This window comes from Camellia sinensis, chromosome 4 (assembly GCF_055761805.1).
Source record: "Camellia sinensis isolate YWXY chromosome 4, ASM5576180v1, whole genome shotgun sequence".
Taxonomy (NCBI): domain Eukaryota; kingdom Viridiplantae; phylum Streptophyta; class Magnoliopsida; order Ericales; family Theaceae; genus Camellia; species Camellia sinensis.
The window spans coordinates 54829455-54845462 of NC_138964.1; the positions used below are offsets into that span (position 1 = coordinate 54829455).

Consider the following 16008-nt stretch of genomic DNA (forward strand, 5'->3'; position numbering starts at 1 on the left):
GTTATAACTAGACATGAGTTACATACCCAAAAATGAGCGTGTATTATAGAATTTTCTAGATCTTGGTGTATGTCTTTTAAGGATGAGGTTGTCATAAAAACGCCTCAAATTTTTTCCTTTTTTTTTTTTTTGTCTTTAATAACTTTTGGGGCGAATTACACTAACAATCTTTATAATTTGGGCCTTTATTATTTTGGTCATTGACTTTTCAATTGTGATACATTTAATCATGAATTTTAAATCTCATTTCAAATCAGGACAATTGAAGACATTGTTGCTCAATTTGAAGGATAAAGTAGTCATACAACTTATTTTGTATTACTTAACTTATATGCTGTTTGAAATATAATCACTTTGCTTCGTTTGGGTTTTCTAAAAACACTTTTTAGAAAAATTTACTTTCTTGTTTTCCGTATTTTTTAGTTTTTACTAAAATTTTTTTATTTTTAGACACACCTAATATAAATACACTTAAAAAGTATAATTTTCATGAATTTTTTTTTACTAAATACCAAAAATACAAAAACAAAATGAAAATTCTATATAGTTTTCGTATTTTTGTGTATTTATTAATTTTTTGAAATATTTTTTCACAAATATTTTACGTTTTAGATACATCTAAGTAAGGTGCATCTAAAAGAGTAAAAAAGATGCTTAAAATTTTAAAAATATTCACTAAAAAAAAAACACACAATAAACAAAAAACAAAAAACTCAATTTTCAAAAAACTAAATTCATAAAACTTTAACCAAACACACCGAATGGCATTTTTTTAATGAATAATGTTGCAACTTTTTTGGTTATAAAGTTTTGTTTAGTTTGGTTTTCAAAATCTATTTTCAGAAAAATTTTCTAAGAAACTAAAAATTAAATTATTGAAAAAATTTAAAAACACATCATTTTTATATAATTTTATCTTTTGGGAGAGTAGAAATAATTTTTTAAAATAATTTTTTTTGATATTTATTTTCATTAAATTTGTTTTATTTTTTCAAAAATCAAATATAGCAACAACTTTGACGTCATTATTAAACCAATCCATTAAATAAAAAAATTAAAAATTAAAAATATTTCATATATTAAACATATCGATTATACATTAAAAATCTAATAACTTTCCATTACATGATAACCATCCAAAAATATCTGTTAACAATAAATGCAACTATCTATTACATGATAACCATCCAAAAATATTAACAAAAATAACCACGTATTACATGATCATCATCCAAACACATGCTAAAAATTAATTTGGTAAAAAATAAAAATGTAAAAGATTTATTATTTTTATATAATTTTATCTTTGGTGAGTAGAAATAATTTTTAAAAATTTAAAAATAAATTTTGACATTTATTTTTGTCAAACTGATTTATGTTGTGATGTATTGTCTTTTTAAGTATATACACTGTGTTAAACTTTATTTCGTATAGCATTTTAAGTGGTTGATTATGATCAACATTTATGAAGTCAAGTCTTCCTTGATGAGTGAAAAACACGTTATGGGGGTCCAGCTCTGTAGGCATCAATGAAAGACTGAGTAGTCAAAGTCACTTTACTTGTTTGTAGGCTTTGCATTGCACCTACATTTGCCTATAAAGCATTTGGCCTCTCCCCTGTTAATACTCAACAAGCATTACAACCTTTGTTTTTGAATCTACGAGCAAAGATGGTCTCTAACAATCAACTCTTTCACCTCTTTTTGTTTCTTTGTTTTTTCCAGATTACTTGTTTGCGTGCCCAACTCTGCACTCAACAACAGACCTCTGCATTGCTCCAATTTAAGCAACAATTTTCCTTCAATAAATCTGCTTCCTACTTTAACTGTGATTATTTCGGAATCCATTCTTACCCGAAGATGGAGTCGTGGAAGGAGGGTTCTGATTGTTGCTCATGGGATGGGGTCGAGTGTGACAACAACACAAGTCAAGTAATTGGCCTCGACCTCACTTGCAGCTGGCTCAACGGCACCATCCACCCCAAATACCACCATCTTCTACTACTTTCCTCACCTCCAAAGCCTCAACCTTGCTTTCAATTACTTTGGTATGTCTCCAATCTCATCTGAATTTAGTCGATTCACCAGATTGACACACCTCAACCTCTCTGCCTCTGGTTTTTCTGGCGAAGTCCCTATAGAAGTCTCCTTTCTGAGCAAATTGGTCTCGCTTGATCTCTCTTACAATTACTTGTGGTTGGAAGAACCGGGATTTGAATTACTTGTTCAAAACTTAACCAAGGTAAGAGAACTTAATCTTAGATATGTAAACATATCTTCAGTGGTTTCGAATTCCTTGCTCAATCTCACTTCTTTAACACATCTCGATCTTAGTTCGTGTGAATTGCTTGGAAAATTTCCTGACGGAATATTCCAATTACCACATCTGAATGAGCTGATTATATGGGAGAATCTTGCTCTCACTGGTTATTTTCCCGAGTTTATAAACTCGAGCAGTCCTCTCCAATACTTGGTGCTTTCACGCACTAATTTCTCTGGAGAACTACCTGACTCAATTGGGAATTTGAAGTCCTTGAAAACGCTGGTTGCCTCTTCTTGTAAATTTTATGGATCCATCCCTACGTCGCTTGGAAACCTTACGGAAATGACTTCTTTAACACGTCTCGATCTTTCTTTTTGTGGATTGAGTGGAAAATTTCCTGACGGAATATTCCATTTACCACATCTGAATGACCTGAGTATAGATTTTAATTTTGCTCTCACTGGTTATTTTCCAGAGTTTATAAACTCGAGCAGTCCTCTCCAGTACTTGCACCTTTCACACACTAATTTCTCTGGAGAACTACCTGACTCAATTGGGAATTTGAAGTCCTTGAAAATGTTGTTTGCCTATTATTGTAAATTTTATGGATCCATCCCTACGTCGCTCGGAAACCTTACGGAAATGACTCATTTAGGCATCGGATATAACAATTTCACTGGCATGCTCCCATCTTCACTTTTAAACCTAACAAAACTTGTTGAGTTAGATTTGTCGAATAATCAGCTAAGAGGACGTCTTCCATCACAAATAATTGGACTTCCAAATCTAACGAGTTTAGGTTTAGGTGATAACTTAATCGACGGTACAATTCCATCTTGGGTCTTCAGCTTACCAGCATTGTATTACTTCAACATCAGTAATAACAAATTGACTGGCCATGTAAAAGAGTTCAAATCCACTCTTTTAGCTATTGTTGATTTGAGCAATAACAACCTACATGGTAGGTTTCCAAGTTCAACCTTCAAACTCGCGAACCTTGATAGTCTCATTCTTTCATCAAATAACTTTAGTGGTGAGCTAGACATGCTTTGTCATGCAATTTTCCTTCGAATTCTTGTCCTATCTAGTAATAGCTTTAATGGTTCTATTCCACAATGTTTAGGAAATTTCAACATATATTTATCTATACTTGATCTGCGGAAGAACAATTTTTCTGGCACCATTCCTGATACATTTGCAAAGGAAAATTCCTTCGAAACTATCAACCTTGATAGCAATGGATTTGAGGGGCCAGTACCAAAATCTTTAGAGAATTGCAAATGCCTACAAGTGCTAGACCTTGGACATAACATGTTCTCCGATAAATTTCCATATTGGTTGGAAAATTTAACTTCACTACAAGTTCTAATTTTGAGATCTAACAAATTCCATGGACCTATACCGAATTCCAAGTTCAAATTTCCCTTCCCCAACTTGCGAGTTATGGATTTATCAAACAATTATTTTACTGGTCCATTGCCAAGAAAATATTTCAAGAATCTCAATGCTATGATGAATGTTGACGAAGCTAGTTTTGAATTGCAATACATAGGGATGTCTGGTTATTCACTATATTACTATAATGATTGTTTGACTATAGTAATCAAAGGATCAACAACAGAAATGGTAAAAGTCCTAACCATTTTCATTGCAATTGATTTTTCGAAAAACAATTTCGAAGGTCAGATTCCACAGATCATTGGAAAATTAAATTCAATTCAAGGGCTCAACTTGTCTCACAATAGCCTTACAGGTCATATACCAGCATCTCTTGCTAATTTGACAATGCTCGAATGGTTAGACCTCTCTTCCAACAAACTCACTGGGAAGATCCCTCAACAACTGAGGAATTTGAAATTCCTTGAAGTCTTAAACCTTTCGCGGAATCAACTAGTAGGACCAATACCACAAGGCAACCAATTTGATACATTTTTAAATGGTTCCTACATTGACAACTTGGCATTATGTGGACCTCCATTGTTAAATGCATGCAATCCAAGGACACCACAACCACCACCCTTGATGTTTCAACAAGAAGACAATACTTCAAGTGGATTCACTTGGGAAGTCATATTACCGGGTTATATATGTGGGCTGGTGTGGGGACTTGTTATGGGATATTTTATACTCTCTAGAGGAAAACCTAAATGGCTTGTGAGGATTATTAAAGGAGAACGAAACAAAAGCGGAAAGAGATTTAAAAAACATTCTCACAGGAACAGAGCAAGGTGAAATTAGCCAATACAAGTGGTGTCCTTTGGTAAGTATTTACAATCAATTTCTGCATTCTTTTACTTGATCATGAAAAACTATAGCTTGGTTATGGTTGCTATCTAGTCCTCTTTCAGTTTCTTAGCACTTTATTTGTATCATACAAAATAAAGCTATTTTATTTCCTTTGATGTTTATAAAAAGCACTTGATTGGAAATCATCTTGCGAAAAATAAAAAATAATAAAATCTGGAAGTAATAAATGTGTAGTGAAAATAAAGGCTATCGACTCTAATGGCTGCAATTGAAAGAGGTATAAGACTTGGGCCCTTTTTTAGTAGTCTTTATTTATTTTATTTTTGTTGAAATTTACTTTATAGTCACTTTTTCTATTTCATTCTTAAATTATTAATTACATATATTTAGTCTTTACTGTTTATGATTTTAGTTCAAATGGTCTGATTATTGGAGACAATCTGTCCAAATCATTAATGAGAAAAATCTAATCTAATGGTTAAAAAAATAATTTTACAATTTAGACAACTTAAATTGTGTAACTATTTTCTTACTGACACAATATTAGACAACTTACCCTCTACAACCAAACACCCATATTTCTCGCTACTTCAAATATTGAATAAAAGAATGAGAGCTTGGCTAGGTAAATTTACACCAACCTCTCCTAATTACAGTGGGTGTTATACTTAGCTTATTTGCATCAGTATTCGTTAGTTATATGGATGAAAAAAATTATATTTACCTTATTTGGTTTAATTTATTTTTTAGAAATATGAGTTTCTTTTGTTTTCTTTTTTAGTGATTTTTTTAATATTTTACGAAATTTTTTTATTTCTTATATACACCTAATCTATATACACTTAAAAAGTAATATTGTGAAACAAAAACTTTAAAAATTCACCAAATAATAAAAAAAATACGAAAATTCAATACATTTTCATATTTTGTTGTATTTAACGAATTTTTTTTTTAATTGTCATATTTTGTTATGCCCTAAACTATAGTCACATTTTTTTTACTTCATTCCTAAATTAATAGATGCATCTATTTGGTCCCTATTGCTTCTTATTTTAGTTCATGTAGTCTAATTGAAGACAATCTCTGCAAATCAGTAATAGTGAAAATTTAATCCAATGTGTAAAAATATTAATTTAAGAATTTAGAAAATTTAAATCGTATAGCTAAACCCCTATTTTCTTATTAACACTATATGAAACAATATTAGATAGCTCACACTCTACAGCCAAACACCTATATTCCCTTCTACCCCTCTTCTCAAATAATGAATAAAACAAATATGCGTTCGGTTGTATAGTTTAGAGTAAATTATATAGACATCTCTTAAAATTTGAAGAAAACAAGCCCCCTTTCATGTTTTTACTTTTTATTATTAATATGGGAAGGAGCTCTATCTAATTTACTGTTGAAATACAAGTGTGATAATTGGTTCGTCAAATACATTATAATTCTCATTTCAACGATCCGAATCGTATAATTTGTATGATTTTTGTTTTTTTTGTTTTTTTTTTGTCTAAATCATGCATGATAAAATTTAGATTGATGCCATATTTTTATCCATATAATTTTTTTCACATTGGTCTTTAAAAAAATGAATGGATAATTTCAAAATTATACCTATTATTCATTTTCTTTAAACAAATGTAATGAAAACATATAATTATGATTATCAAATAAATCCAATTTTTTTAAATTATATCAAAATAAGACATGTGGTGGCTCTATAAACCCCAACAAGCACCCCTCTAGTCAAGCCCGGCCCTAAGATTTTCAGGGTCCAAAGCCGATAATCAACTAATAAACATCACTAGATCATTTGGGGCTCTTCACATATTTTTTTTTTTTTCATTCAAAGAAAAAAAAATTGAAGGTAAAGGACAAAAGATTTGTGTCAAAATGACATAAAATACTTAGCATTACATTACAACAACTAATAAGTATAACTTGATCCTCGCTCGTCTTGCATTTTTAGAAGCAAATAAATCAATTATACTTGCTCTAAATTTTTAAGAAATTCATTGTACCGCTTCTCTCAAATTTTTTAGAAAATTGAATTAAGAGTTAGGATTAGGAATTGGATAGAGAGAGAGAATGGGCCATTTTAATTTTGAACGAGCCTTTTTAATTTTGAATGGGCCTTTTAATTTTTAATAAGTCCATTTATTTTAAGTTAGTTTAGACCTTTTTTAATTTTTTTTTGACTTAAAATATACCTAATATATTACACTAACCTATAATAAAGGGGCTCCTTTTTTGGGTCTATTTTGAGAGGCCCTAAGACATGGCCTGGTGGGCTTATGCCCAGGGCCGGCCCTACCTCTAGTAAAACAGCCCTCTAGTAAAATAGTGGATGGAAGAAAATCCTTCCCCATTAAAATTGAGAAACACCAGAAGTGTTTTCATTTTTTTTTCCCATCATTTTCATTCATTAATTGAAGCCATCTAATAAGCGTATGTGGTTTTCAAAGGATATTTGGGTGACATGCATATCAAATCTAGCATGTTCACAGAATTCAGTAACTATAGCTATCTTTGTTTTGTGTGTTGTAGTTGCAATGCATTTCAATTTGATCTAGGCGGCGCAGCTTTTGGAGTCATGGCGAATTGTGGTCAAGCTAATGTATTACATAATGTTGGGAAGTTGAAGATACAGCATCAAAGGTTAGAATGTATTTGTATGTACATATATATATTAGTAGGTGTGTCTATCGATGAGTGTGCTGTTAAATCTGTAAAATATAAATTTTAATTTTGATTTAAAAATAAATATGTTATGTGCTGCTCAAGTAGTAAAGATGTTTCTCATATTGATGATTTTGGGTTCGAGCCTTTTTCCTGGTTCGTATTTTCTAGTGTTTGATATAATGGAAAACGAAAATCAACAAAAAATATTTTTCATGATCAACAAAAAAACAAGCTTATTTGGGCATGAAATGTTTCACTTTCAAAAGGTATCAAATATTTTTTAGACTAAAGTCTTATTAATATCATTACACTACCACTGCCAGTCTCACTTCCACCACCACACTGCCATCACCACGGCCACCACTACCACCATATATAGAAAAATATGTCTATAGATCTAATATATTACCTTAGTGCTATATATGTTTATATATATTTGATTTGTTGAATAGTTGTTTGTGTATTTGAATAATCAGTAAGCAATAGACAAAATTGATAAACTCGTAATTTATGCATTATTTTAGAAAGCTCTTAAGGGAATAACAAGAGCAGGTGATACACTCCTATATGATAAAATCATTCATTTTTAGTGCTTAATAGTATTTGCTTGGAGCCTTAAAACTCTTGAGATTCATAGACTAGGGAGTGATTTTTTATATTTTGTTTTCTGACTCTTGGGATTGTAACTTCTATGATTAGCTGGTCAATAATAGTGTATAGTCAAGGTTTCGAAAAGCAGTTGCAGTCGTCATAACGGTTGCGGTGACCCAGTTGCGATTGCAGGGTATAAAGGCCGTAGCGTAATGGTTGCGGTAACTGGAACCGTGATTTTTTTTATTTTTCGCACAATTTGAAGAAAACTTACCAATACACATTTTTTTTTTTTCTAGAATCGCATTTATTATGGTTTAAAATAGATTTTGATCAATTTTTGTTAATTTTAAGTATAATCCAATATATTTCATATTTTCAAATCACTATAAAATGATCTTTTTACATTTCATTTCAATAGTTAATGACTTTAAGAATAATTGATTTTAAATGTCTACAAATTATTTTTGACCAATACTTGAACTAATTGAATAAAAAAATATTCACAATTATTAAATGAAATGATTATAAAAATAAAAATTGTGTCATAAACAAAAATTATTTTTGAGGCTTTTTTTTAGACAACACTTTACAGGTAACTAAATAAAATTATTTATAATTAAATATTAAATGAAATGATTATAAAAATAAAATTTGTGCCATAAACAAAAAAATATTTTTGAGTTTTTGAAAGACATTTTTTAGAAACACATCACAGTAACAAAATAAAAAATATTTATAATTAAACATTAAATAAAATGATTGTAAAAATAAAAGCAACTACCGTTTATATATATTTTTTATTTTACATGCTAATGTAATGAAATAAAAATTAAAAAAAAATTATAAAGAAAATAAATTCATATAAGATTTTTTCTTTGAGCTTGAATCACTTGAGTATTTATTCTTTTTTGTAAGCTTTTATTTTATTTTATTTTTTTGGAAAAAGAAGTTATTCAGAATATTATAAAATGGTGTAGCGGTGTATAATGGACCATTACAGCCGTTACGGTACCGCTGCGGCTATTACGTAACACCGAAACGGCCGTTACACATGTGAATTTCCGTCACACCACTATAACAGCCGTAACGGGTGGCGGTAACAACCACAACCGTTACGTAACGGCATTATATAACAGCGTTACGAAACGGTTGCGGCTGCTCTTTAAAACCTTGTGTATAGTAGTATGCATTTGTCTTTGGAAGCACTGTAATTGAACCGAGGTGATAATAGTGTTTCATGATTCTTTCTGCTATTGTTTTGATGTAGATAAATTTACCTCTCTCTCTCTCTCTCTGGTGGCCAGGAAAGAATGGAACAGTCAATTTTAGATAAAATTGATATGCGAATTGATAGAGATGAAACAGAAAGCTTGTTAAAGATGTTTTAGGATTTTTTTTGTTTTTGTCAATGGAGGTCTCTGATTAGCAATTAGCCAGATCTAAATCTGAAAGTAAAAGATTTCTTTGGTGATGATTTGTTATTTGAACAAATAAAAAATGAACAGATAGAAAATTTCAATAGGTAAAAAAATTGAATAGATAAGAATTCTAATAGATAAAAAATTTCAATAGATAAAAATAATTTTCAACAATTTCAACAGATAGTCAACGAAAAGTCAAACAGATTAAAAAAATCAAAGGGTAAAATTTAAAACAAAATGTTCTCCACCAAACGATTACACAAAGTGTGGACCTCTAATCAACAAATATATATATATATATATATATCTCTTGGATCTAATGCTTTATACCCTCCTTATATTGGATTTATCAACAATTAATCCCCTCCGCCCCCCCCCCCTTTTTTTTTTGACAATCCACCTAAATGTATAATGTTTATTAGTAGGAAAATTATATGGTGTGTCATATGCAACTCTAATTATGATATTTGTGTTATTTGATTATGACCCATTGTTGGGTTAATTATGAATTATCATTGTAAATTTTTTTTTTTAGATATGAGTTATTGTAATTTGAAAGGCAACTTCACTAGTGTATTATATATTTTAGGGTTTATTACACTTTTCACTCTTGTAATTTGATTTAAATTTTATTTTAATCCATAAAATTTTAATTTAAAAAATTTAGTTCTTACATTTTAAGTTTAGTTTTAATTTGGTACTATGTCTAAATTGAAGATTAAAATTGACAATTAATTAACAATTTTGGAACAATTGTCAATTTTTTAAGGTTTCAATTTGGTTCTTCCGTTTAAATTGAATGTTAAAATTAATTATTTTGGAACATTTATCAAATTTCTAAGTTGTACATGTAGACAAAATTATCACAAATTTAGATGGGATAACCAAATTAAAACTAGACTTAAAGTGTAGAGATCAAATATATTATTCAAATTGAAACTAGGGCAAACTTCACTTTACCCTCTTGTGATTTGGACCATATGCGGTTTACCCCTTAACATTTGGAAATGACCACATAATCCTCTTGTGATTTGTGGACTGAAGTGCACCATTAGGCCGTTAACGATTTAATAAAAAAAAGTTAAAATACCCTTGTATTTTCGACATTTGTTTGGACAATAAATTGCACTATAACCCCTTGTGATTATTTTATATAGCGATCCCGGTTATCCCTTTATTATTCTGTTGTATTCCGGACTCGGTTCCGTGAAGTTGGTAGTGGTATCTATCTGGTTGTGTCCTTTAATTCCACTAGATTGAGTTTTAGGATGTTTTGGGCAGGGTGGTTACAGGTTGGTTAGGCCTTGGTTCCAATTCCTTGCTGTTCAGTTTTTAGGCGATCCGCTCGAGCGGGTCTTCTTGCGCTCGAGCGGGGATTGCACACTTCCAGTATTTTCGGGTTCCTGCAAAACTTCTGCAGATGGGATTTCTGCGCTCGAGCGGGTTTGTTTACACTCGAGCGGTGGCGCTCAAGCGGGTTTGTTGGCGCTCGAGCGGGTAGTGCTTTCTGGACGTAAGTTCTGGGAGGTGGAAATCTGCGCTCGAGCGGACTGGTTTTGACGCTCAAGCGGAAGTGCTTTATTCTTGTGTCTTGGCGCTCAAGCGGGCCTTATTGCGCTCGAGCGTGTCCAGAGTTTTGTTCTTGGCGCTCGAGCGTTGTGTTCTCCGCTCGAGCGGGTCATACGTATATGAGTTATCTGCTGGGTGATTTCAAATCACTTTTTGCTTTTCTTTCTCTCTCCTACTTTTCCTAAAAGCTATTTTGAGAGCTCCTCTCTCTAAAATCTTGCCTTCTCTCTAGATTTTGATCTAGCTAGGGTGAGTTCCTCACCTTCGGTCTTTGTAAAAGTCGTGTTGATCGTCGAGGGCGTCGTTTTGATCTGAAAATTTCGGGTTTTGGAGCACGTTGGGTTTTGTCTTCTTCTCCTTTGGGGCTCCAGATTTGAGGTAGGGATATCCTACTCCTCTCTATGGATTTTGTCTTTAAATTTTAGTATTTTGAGATGTTGGGGTTGGTTTGGTAATTTCGTGAAAGTTTGGGGCTTTTGTGTAATTTTACAAAAGTTGGGGTTTTATTTATAATAAACTTAGATGCATGTTTGGCATAGAGAAATGGAATAAATGTTGAATCATTAAGGGTTGCAATGTTAATTATGGAAAATGACCTAATTACATTGTTTGATTAATTGGGATAATTAATTGTAAGAAATGAGGAAATGAAATGGGAAGGTTGAGATTGGAAATGTATGGGGCTAAAGGGTGTAGTTGAATTATTTATCACTCACCGAAATGAAATGTCGATTGAATATCCATTTGTGCATTTATTTTCTGTTTAGAAATAACTGCTTTGGGCTATCGGTGGAGGATAGTCGTGATTGTTGTAGACAATGCATGATGATTAGGCAAACTAAAACTAATCGATGGAATGTGTCATAGAGTATGACGGTGGATTGAATACATTAACTGTATGTATTGAATGATTGTATATAGAACCAATGTGTTTATATACGTTATGTGTAGAGGAGGAGATGGGGGATGTACTCCGCGGTTTAGGGGAAGATGGGGGATGTACCTCTAAACCGGATAGTGTTGGGAGAAGATAGGGGATGAACTCCGTAGATATAGCTCATATGCTTGTCTAGAGAAATGAAGATAGAGCTCATATGCTTATCTTTGAGAAGTGTAGACACAGCTCATATGCTTGTCTAGAGAAGTGAAGATAGGACTTATATGCTTATCTGTGAATGTGGGATATAGTTTTTATACATATCTGTTGAAATGTGGATGTAGCTAATAGGCTTATCTGTCGAAAAAGGGAAAATGAAAAGTAACTTGGACTCATAAGTCGTATGACATAAATTGTGATTTATGTGGATGTATCAGTGTTGGCCATCTATCAATTGCTAATCTTTTAGTCATTGTTCATGGTTGGTTTAGTGTATTTCTACTGGGTTGTGGCTCACCCTATATGGGAATATCATTTTCAGGTGCAGGTAGCATGCCACCTCCAAGGGCATAGCTTGGGAGGCTAGAGGCGGACATACTTTTTGTCGTTTTATTTTATTTTTTTTTTGTGTATTACATGTAAATTCAAGCCAAGGGCTTAAGGTGTTACTGAGTAGTACTCTTTTGTTGTAACCAAGTGTTAACTTGGAAAGCTGTAAGCCCGTGGGGCATTTGCTTTTGTTGTTAACATGTAATACTTTTGTAATGAGACTCTAATTAATAGAAGAAATGGGGATATTTTGTATGTCAATGAATGTCTTAATTGGTGGTTTAATGTTTTTTTTTTTTTTTGAGGGCGTTACATTTTATGTGCAATTTACCCCCTTGAAATTTGTTTATTTTATGTGCAATTTACCCCCTTGAAATTTGAAAATGAGCAAGCAATTTACCCTATTGAAATTTGAAAATGGACATATAACCACCTTATGTTACATGTTTCACACTTGCTGTTAAGTTAGATGGAATGTTTAACGGTGCACTTCAGTCCACAAACCATATGAGAGTTATGTGGTCATTTCCAAACGTTAGGGGTAAACCGCACATAACCCAAACTACATGGGGTAAAGTGAAGTTTACAAACTATAGGAACTAAAGTGAAATTTGAATCAAACTACTAGGGTGAAAAGTGTAATTAACCCTATATTTTATTATTGTAGAAATTTAGTATGGTAAATATAAAAATTAGGATAAAATTAATTTTATCCCCTTGTGGTTAATAGGGGTAGACAAACATCGGGCCGGGCCAGTTTCGAAATATACCAATATTGTATAATAAGATATTTTGTATTTGCTCAAATCTAGCCCAGTTCTAACATCGGTCCTTTATGATCTGTCCAAATCCGGTCCAAAAAATAATTATAAATCCTGAACTCACCCGTCGGGCTATATGTTAAAAAAAAGTTAAATCATTCCATAAGTAAATTCAATTGCACATTATATTTCTTAAATAAATATATTGATATCATTATAAATTGAAGGATTTTGTGTATAAATTGAAAGATTTCTTAAATAAATTCAATCACATATCACCATAAATGTGAGTTTCAATAAAATCAACAAAAACAAAGTCTAAATCCTAACAAAAAAAAGATATATTTTAATGTATTATAAATAAATAAATAAATAGCGCGTCGGCTAGGCCAAACTGGATTGAAAGTATAAATTCCAAACCTAACCCATTAATATTTCGGGCTAAAAATGTTGGTCTAGCCAGGCCTTATGGGTTAAAACAACCTTCTTAAGTCCTAGAAAAGTAAGACTGAGCGGAGCAGGTTGGGCAGGCCAATGGGCTGATGTCCATCCCTAGTAGTTAAAGGCCTGAGCAGTTTACCCTTTTATTGTTCAAATATAAGTAGAGACTTTCCCTATAAACTTGGGTGAAATTGCAACATTAACATCGTTAAAGTTAACAAGAAAAATTCGTTTACATCCTCTTTCGTCTTCTTTTACAATATTCTTGCATATATATATATATATATGTATAATTTTAAGGGATTGGTTTCCCTCCAGTTTGTGATCGGACTGGAGGGTGCTGTTGGACTCGTGGGGGCCCACCAAGGGTCCCGTTTCGATAATCCGAACCGCTCAATGTGTAAAACTCGTCGAGTACTATGTCTTTAAAAGATCACGTGATCAGATATCGATAGCTATTTTATCGGATCAGATTTCTGTCAACCGTTTATTTTTTTAGCGTCTATTTTTTTATTATACAAAACTGATTTGATCACGTAGCTATTGATATCCGATCAACATGATTTTTTACAAGTATATAGTACTCGCCGAGTTTTACACATAAAACGGTTCAGATTATCAAAACGGAACCCGTGGTGGGCCCCTATGGGCCCAACAGCATCCTCCAGTCCGATCACGAACTGAAGGGAAGCCAAACCCTAATTTCAAACCTTATAAGTATCAATTTAACTCCAATTTACTATCTTTTAAACTTAAATTTGAAAGACTTGGTGCTTGTTTGGTTTGTGTTTGTAGAGTAATTTTTGAGATAAAAAGTATGAAAACTTGTTTGGTTTTCATTTTTCATAAATGGTTTTGAAAAATTGTTTTGGGGAGCGAGTTTTATAAAAAAAATAATTGATTTGATGTGTATGAGAGAGGGAGTGATTTTGGCAAGTAGGTAACCAAACAAAATTTTGAGATTTTTTTTGGAAAAATTTGTTTGGTTTGATCACTCATGAAAATTTATTTGTAGAGAATTTTTCCCAAAATTTTTTTTGAAAAACAAACCAAACAAGCCCTTATTTTCTTAACTTAATTAGAAATTATATTCATTTAACTCTTAAACTTAATTTCAAATTTAATGGTGTTTAATTCCACTAATTTTGGTGGTCAATTAGAATCTAGGTTGGAGATATGTGAGTCCATATCTACAAGACAATCACATATGTGCTTAGGGACGATCCTTCTGCAATAGATTACAAAAAATAAAAATAAAAAAAATAAAATAATAATAATAATAATAATAATAATAATAAATAGAGAGTAAAATAAACAAGCAAAATGAATTGAAAACTTAAAAATTTTCAAATTTGTTTGATGTGCCATCTCCTCGAGACGGGGTTGGTTTAGGGGAGAGAAGGCGGCAACGGGGGTGGTTTAGGAGGGGAGATGTGGTGGCAATGGTGGAGAGAGACTAGAAAAGGGATGTACTGGCTATTAACCCGTTTAGCAATTCAATATTTTAACTTAAAAGTCAAAAAATCACTAAAAAAAAACTAAAAAGTCAACAACCTATATTAAAAAGTCAAATATTTTCTTTTCTCTCTACTTTTTGCACATCTTTTCGTAAAAAATCAAAAAAGTCATTCTAAACATACTAATTTTTTTATCTCATATTTTAGCTAAAAAAATTAAAAAGTTACTAAAATAACCTATTCCCAAATGAGACCTAAGTTTTAAATCTTTGGTTTTGGATTTTTCATTTGTGCTTGATTTTATCTTGCATTTCACTAATAGATCAATCCTAGGTCAAGCATGGAAGCTTCTCAACTCTTGTTTTTCATGGAGTTTAAACGGTTGTTCTCCTTGGTTTTCTTCTCCAAGCTTTCTATTATAGATGGGGGTGAGGTTCAGTTTTCTACTTTGTTGTATCTAAATTTAATTGAGAAAAAGAAAAAGAATGCATGAGAGGAAAAAAAAAATTTAACTACCTTGTACATAATTACACTGTAGAAATTATAATAAAGTACAACTATAACTATTCTTAAATATGATAAATTTCACTTTATTCTCTTATCTTTGTCTATGTACAAATTACTCATCTCGTTTGAAAATAATCACATAACCCTTTATGATTTGTGAACTAAAATAAACCGTTAAATATACTTAACAGTAAATGTGAAACATATGTCAAATATAAAGAGATTATGTACTCATTTTTAAAATTTAAGGAGCATATGGAATAAAGGATAAGTGGTTAAAGTGTATTTTGCTTCCGAAGCAAACAACAAAAATATTCGTAGTTCAAATTCTTAGATTTCTTATATATAAGAATATTTTAGTTTTCTTTAATTAAATTTTTAATTGACCTAATAGTATATTTCAGTTTACAAATTATAAAAGGACTATATGATTATTTTCAAATAAGAGGAGTATAATCTGCATATGGATCAAAATAAAATTTGGCCTTTCAAATAAAATGCATTATGGAGATTCCCAAAGGGTGATATTCATTGGAGGGAAACTATAATTGGGTTCAGTTATGTGGTTACATTTTTCCAGAAGTTTAATTACCGTGTAGATAATTACATGGTGCATATTTTTCCCTATTGAACTCTAG

General features: G+C 31.5%; 1 protein-coding gene across 2 annotated transcripts; it reads left to right on the forward strand.

Annotated features, from left to right (window-relative positions):
- The first annotated feature begins 1637 nt into the window (after positions 1–1637).
- Positions 1638–12328, forward strand: LOC114261260 (uncharacterized). Of its 2 annotated transcripts, XR_014366496.1 has the most exons (3): positions 1638–4522; positions 7060–7170; positions 12197–12328. XR_014366496.1 is itself a non-coding variant. In XM_082924928.1 (2 exons), the coding sequence occupies exon 1, from the start codon at positions 2050–2052 to the stop codon at positions 4492–4494; it is 2445 nt and encodes an 814-aa protein (XP_082781054.1). In that variant the 5' UTR covers positions 1638–2049; the 3' UTR covers positions 4495–4522; positions 7060–7320. The 2 variants fall into 2 exon arrangements, 1 of the variants encoding a protein (XP_082781054.1); XM_082924928.1 differs by lacking the exon at positions 12197–12328 and having other exon boundaries at positions 7060–7320.
- Positions 12329–16008: the final 3680 nt, after the last annotated feature.

Excerpts from the sequence above, each read along its gene's own strand:
- LOC114261260 (XM_082924928.1), top strand. The coding sequence starts at position 2,050 with ATGTCTCCAATCTCATCTGAATTTAGTCGATTCACCAGATTGACACAC.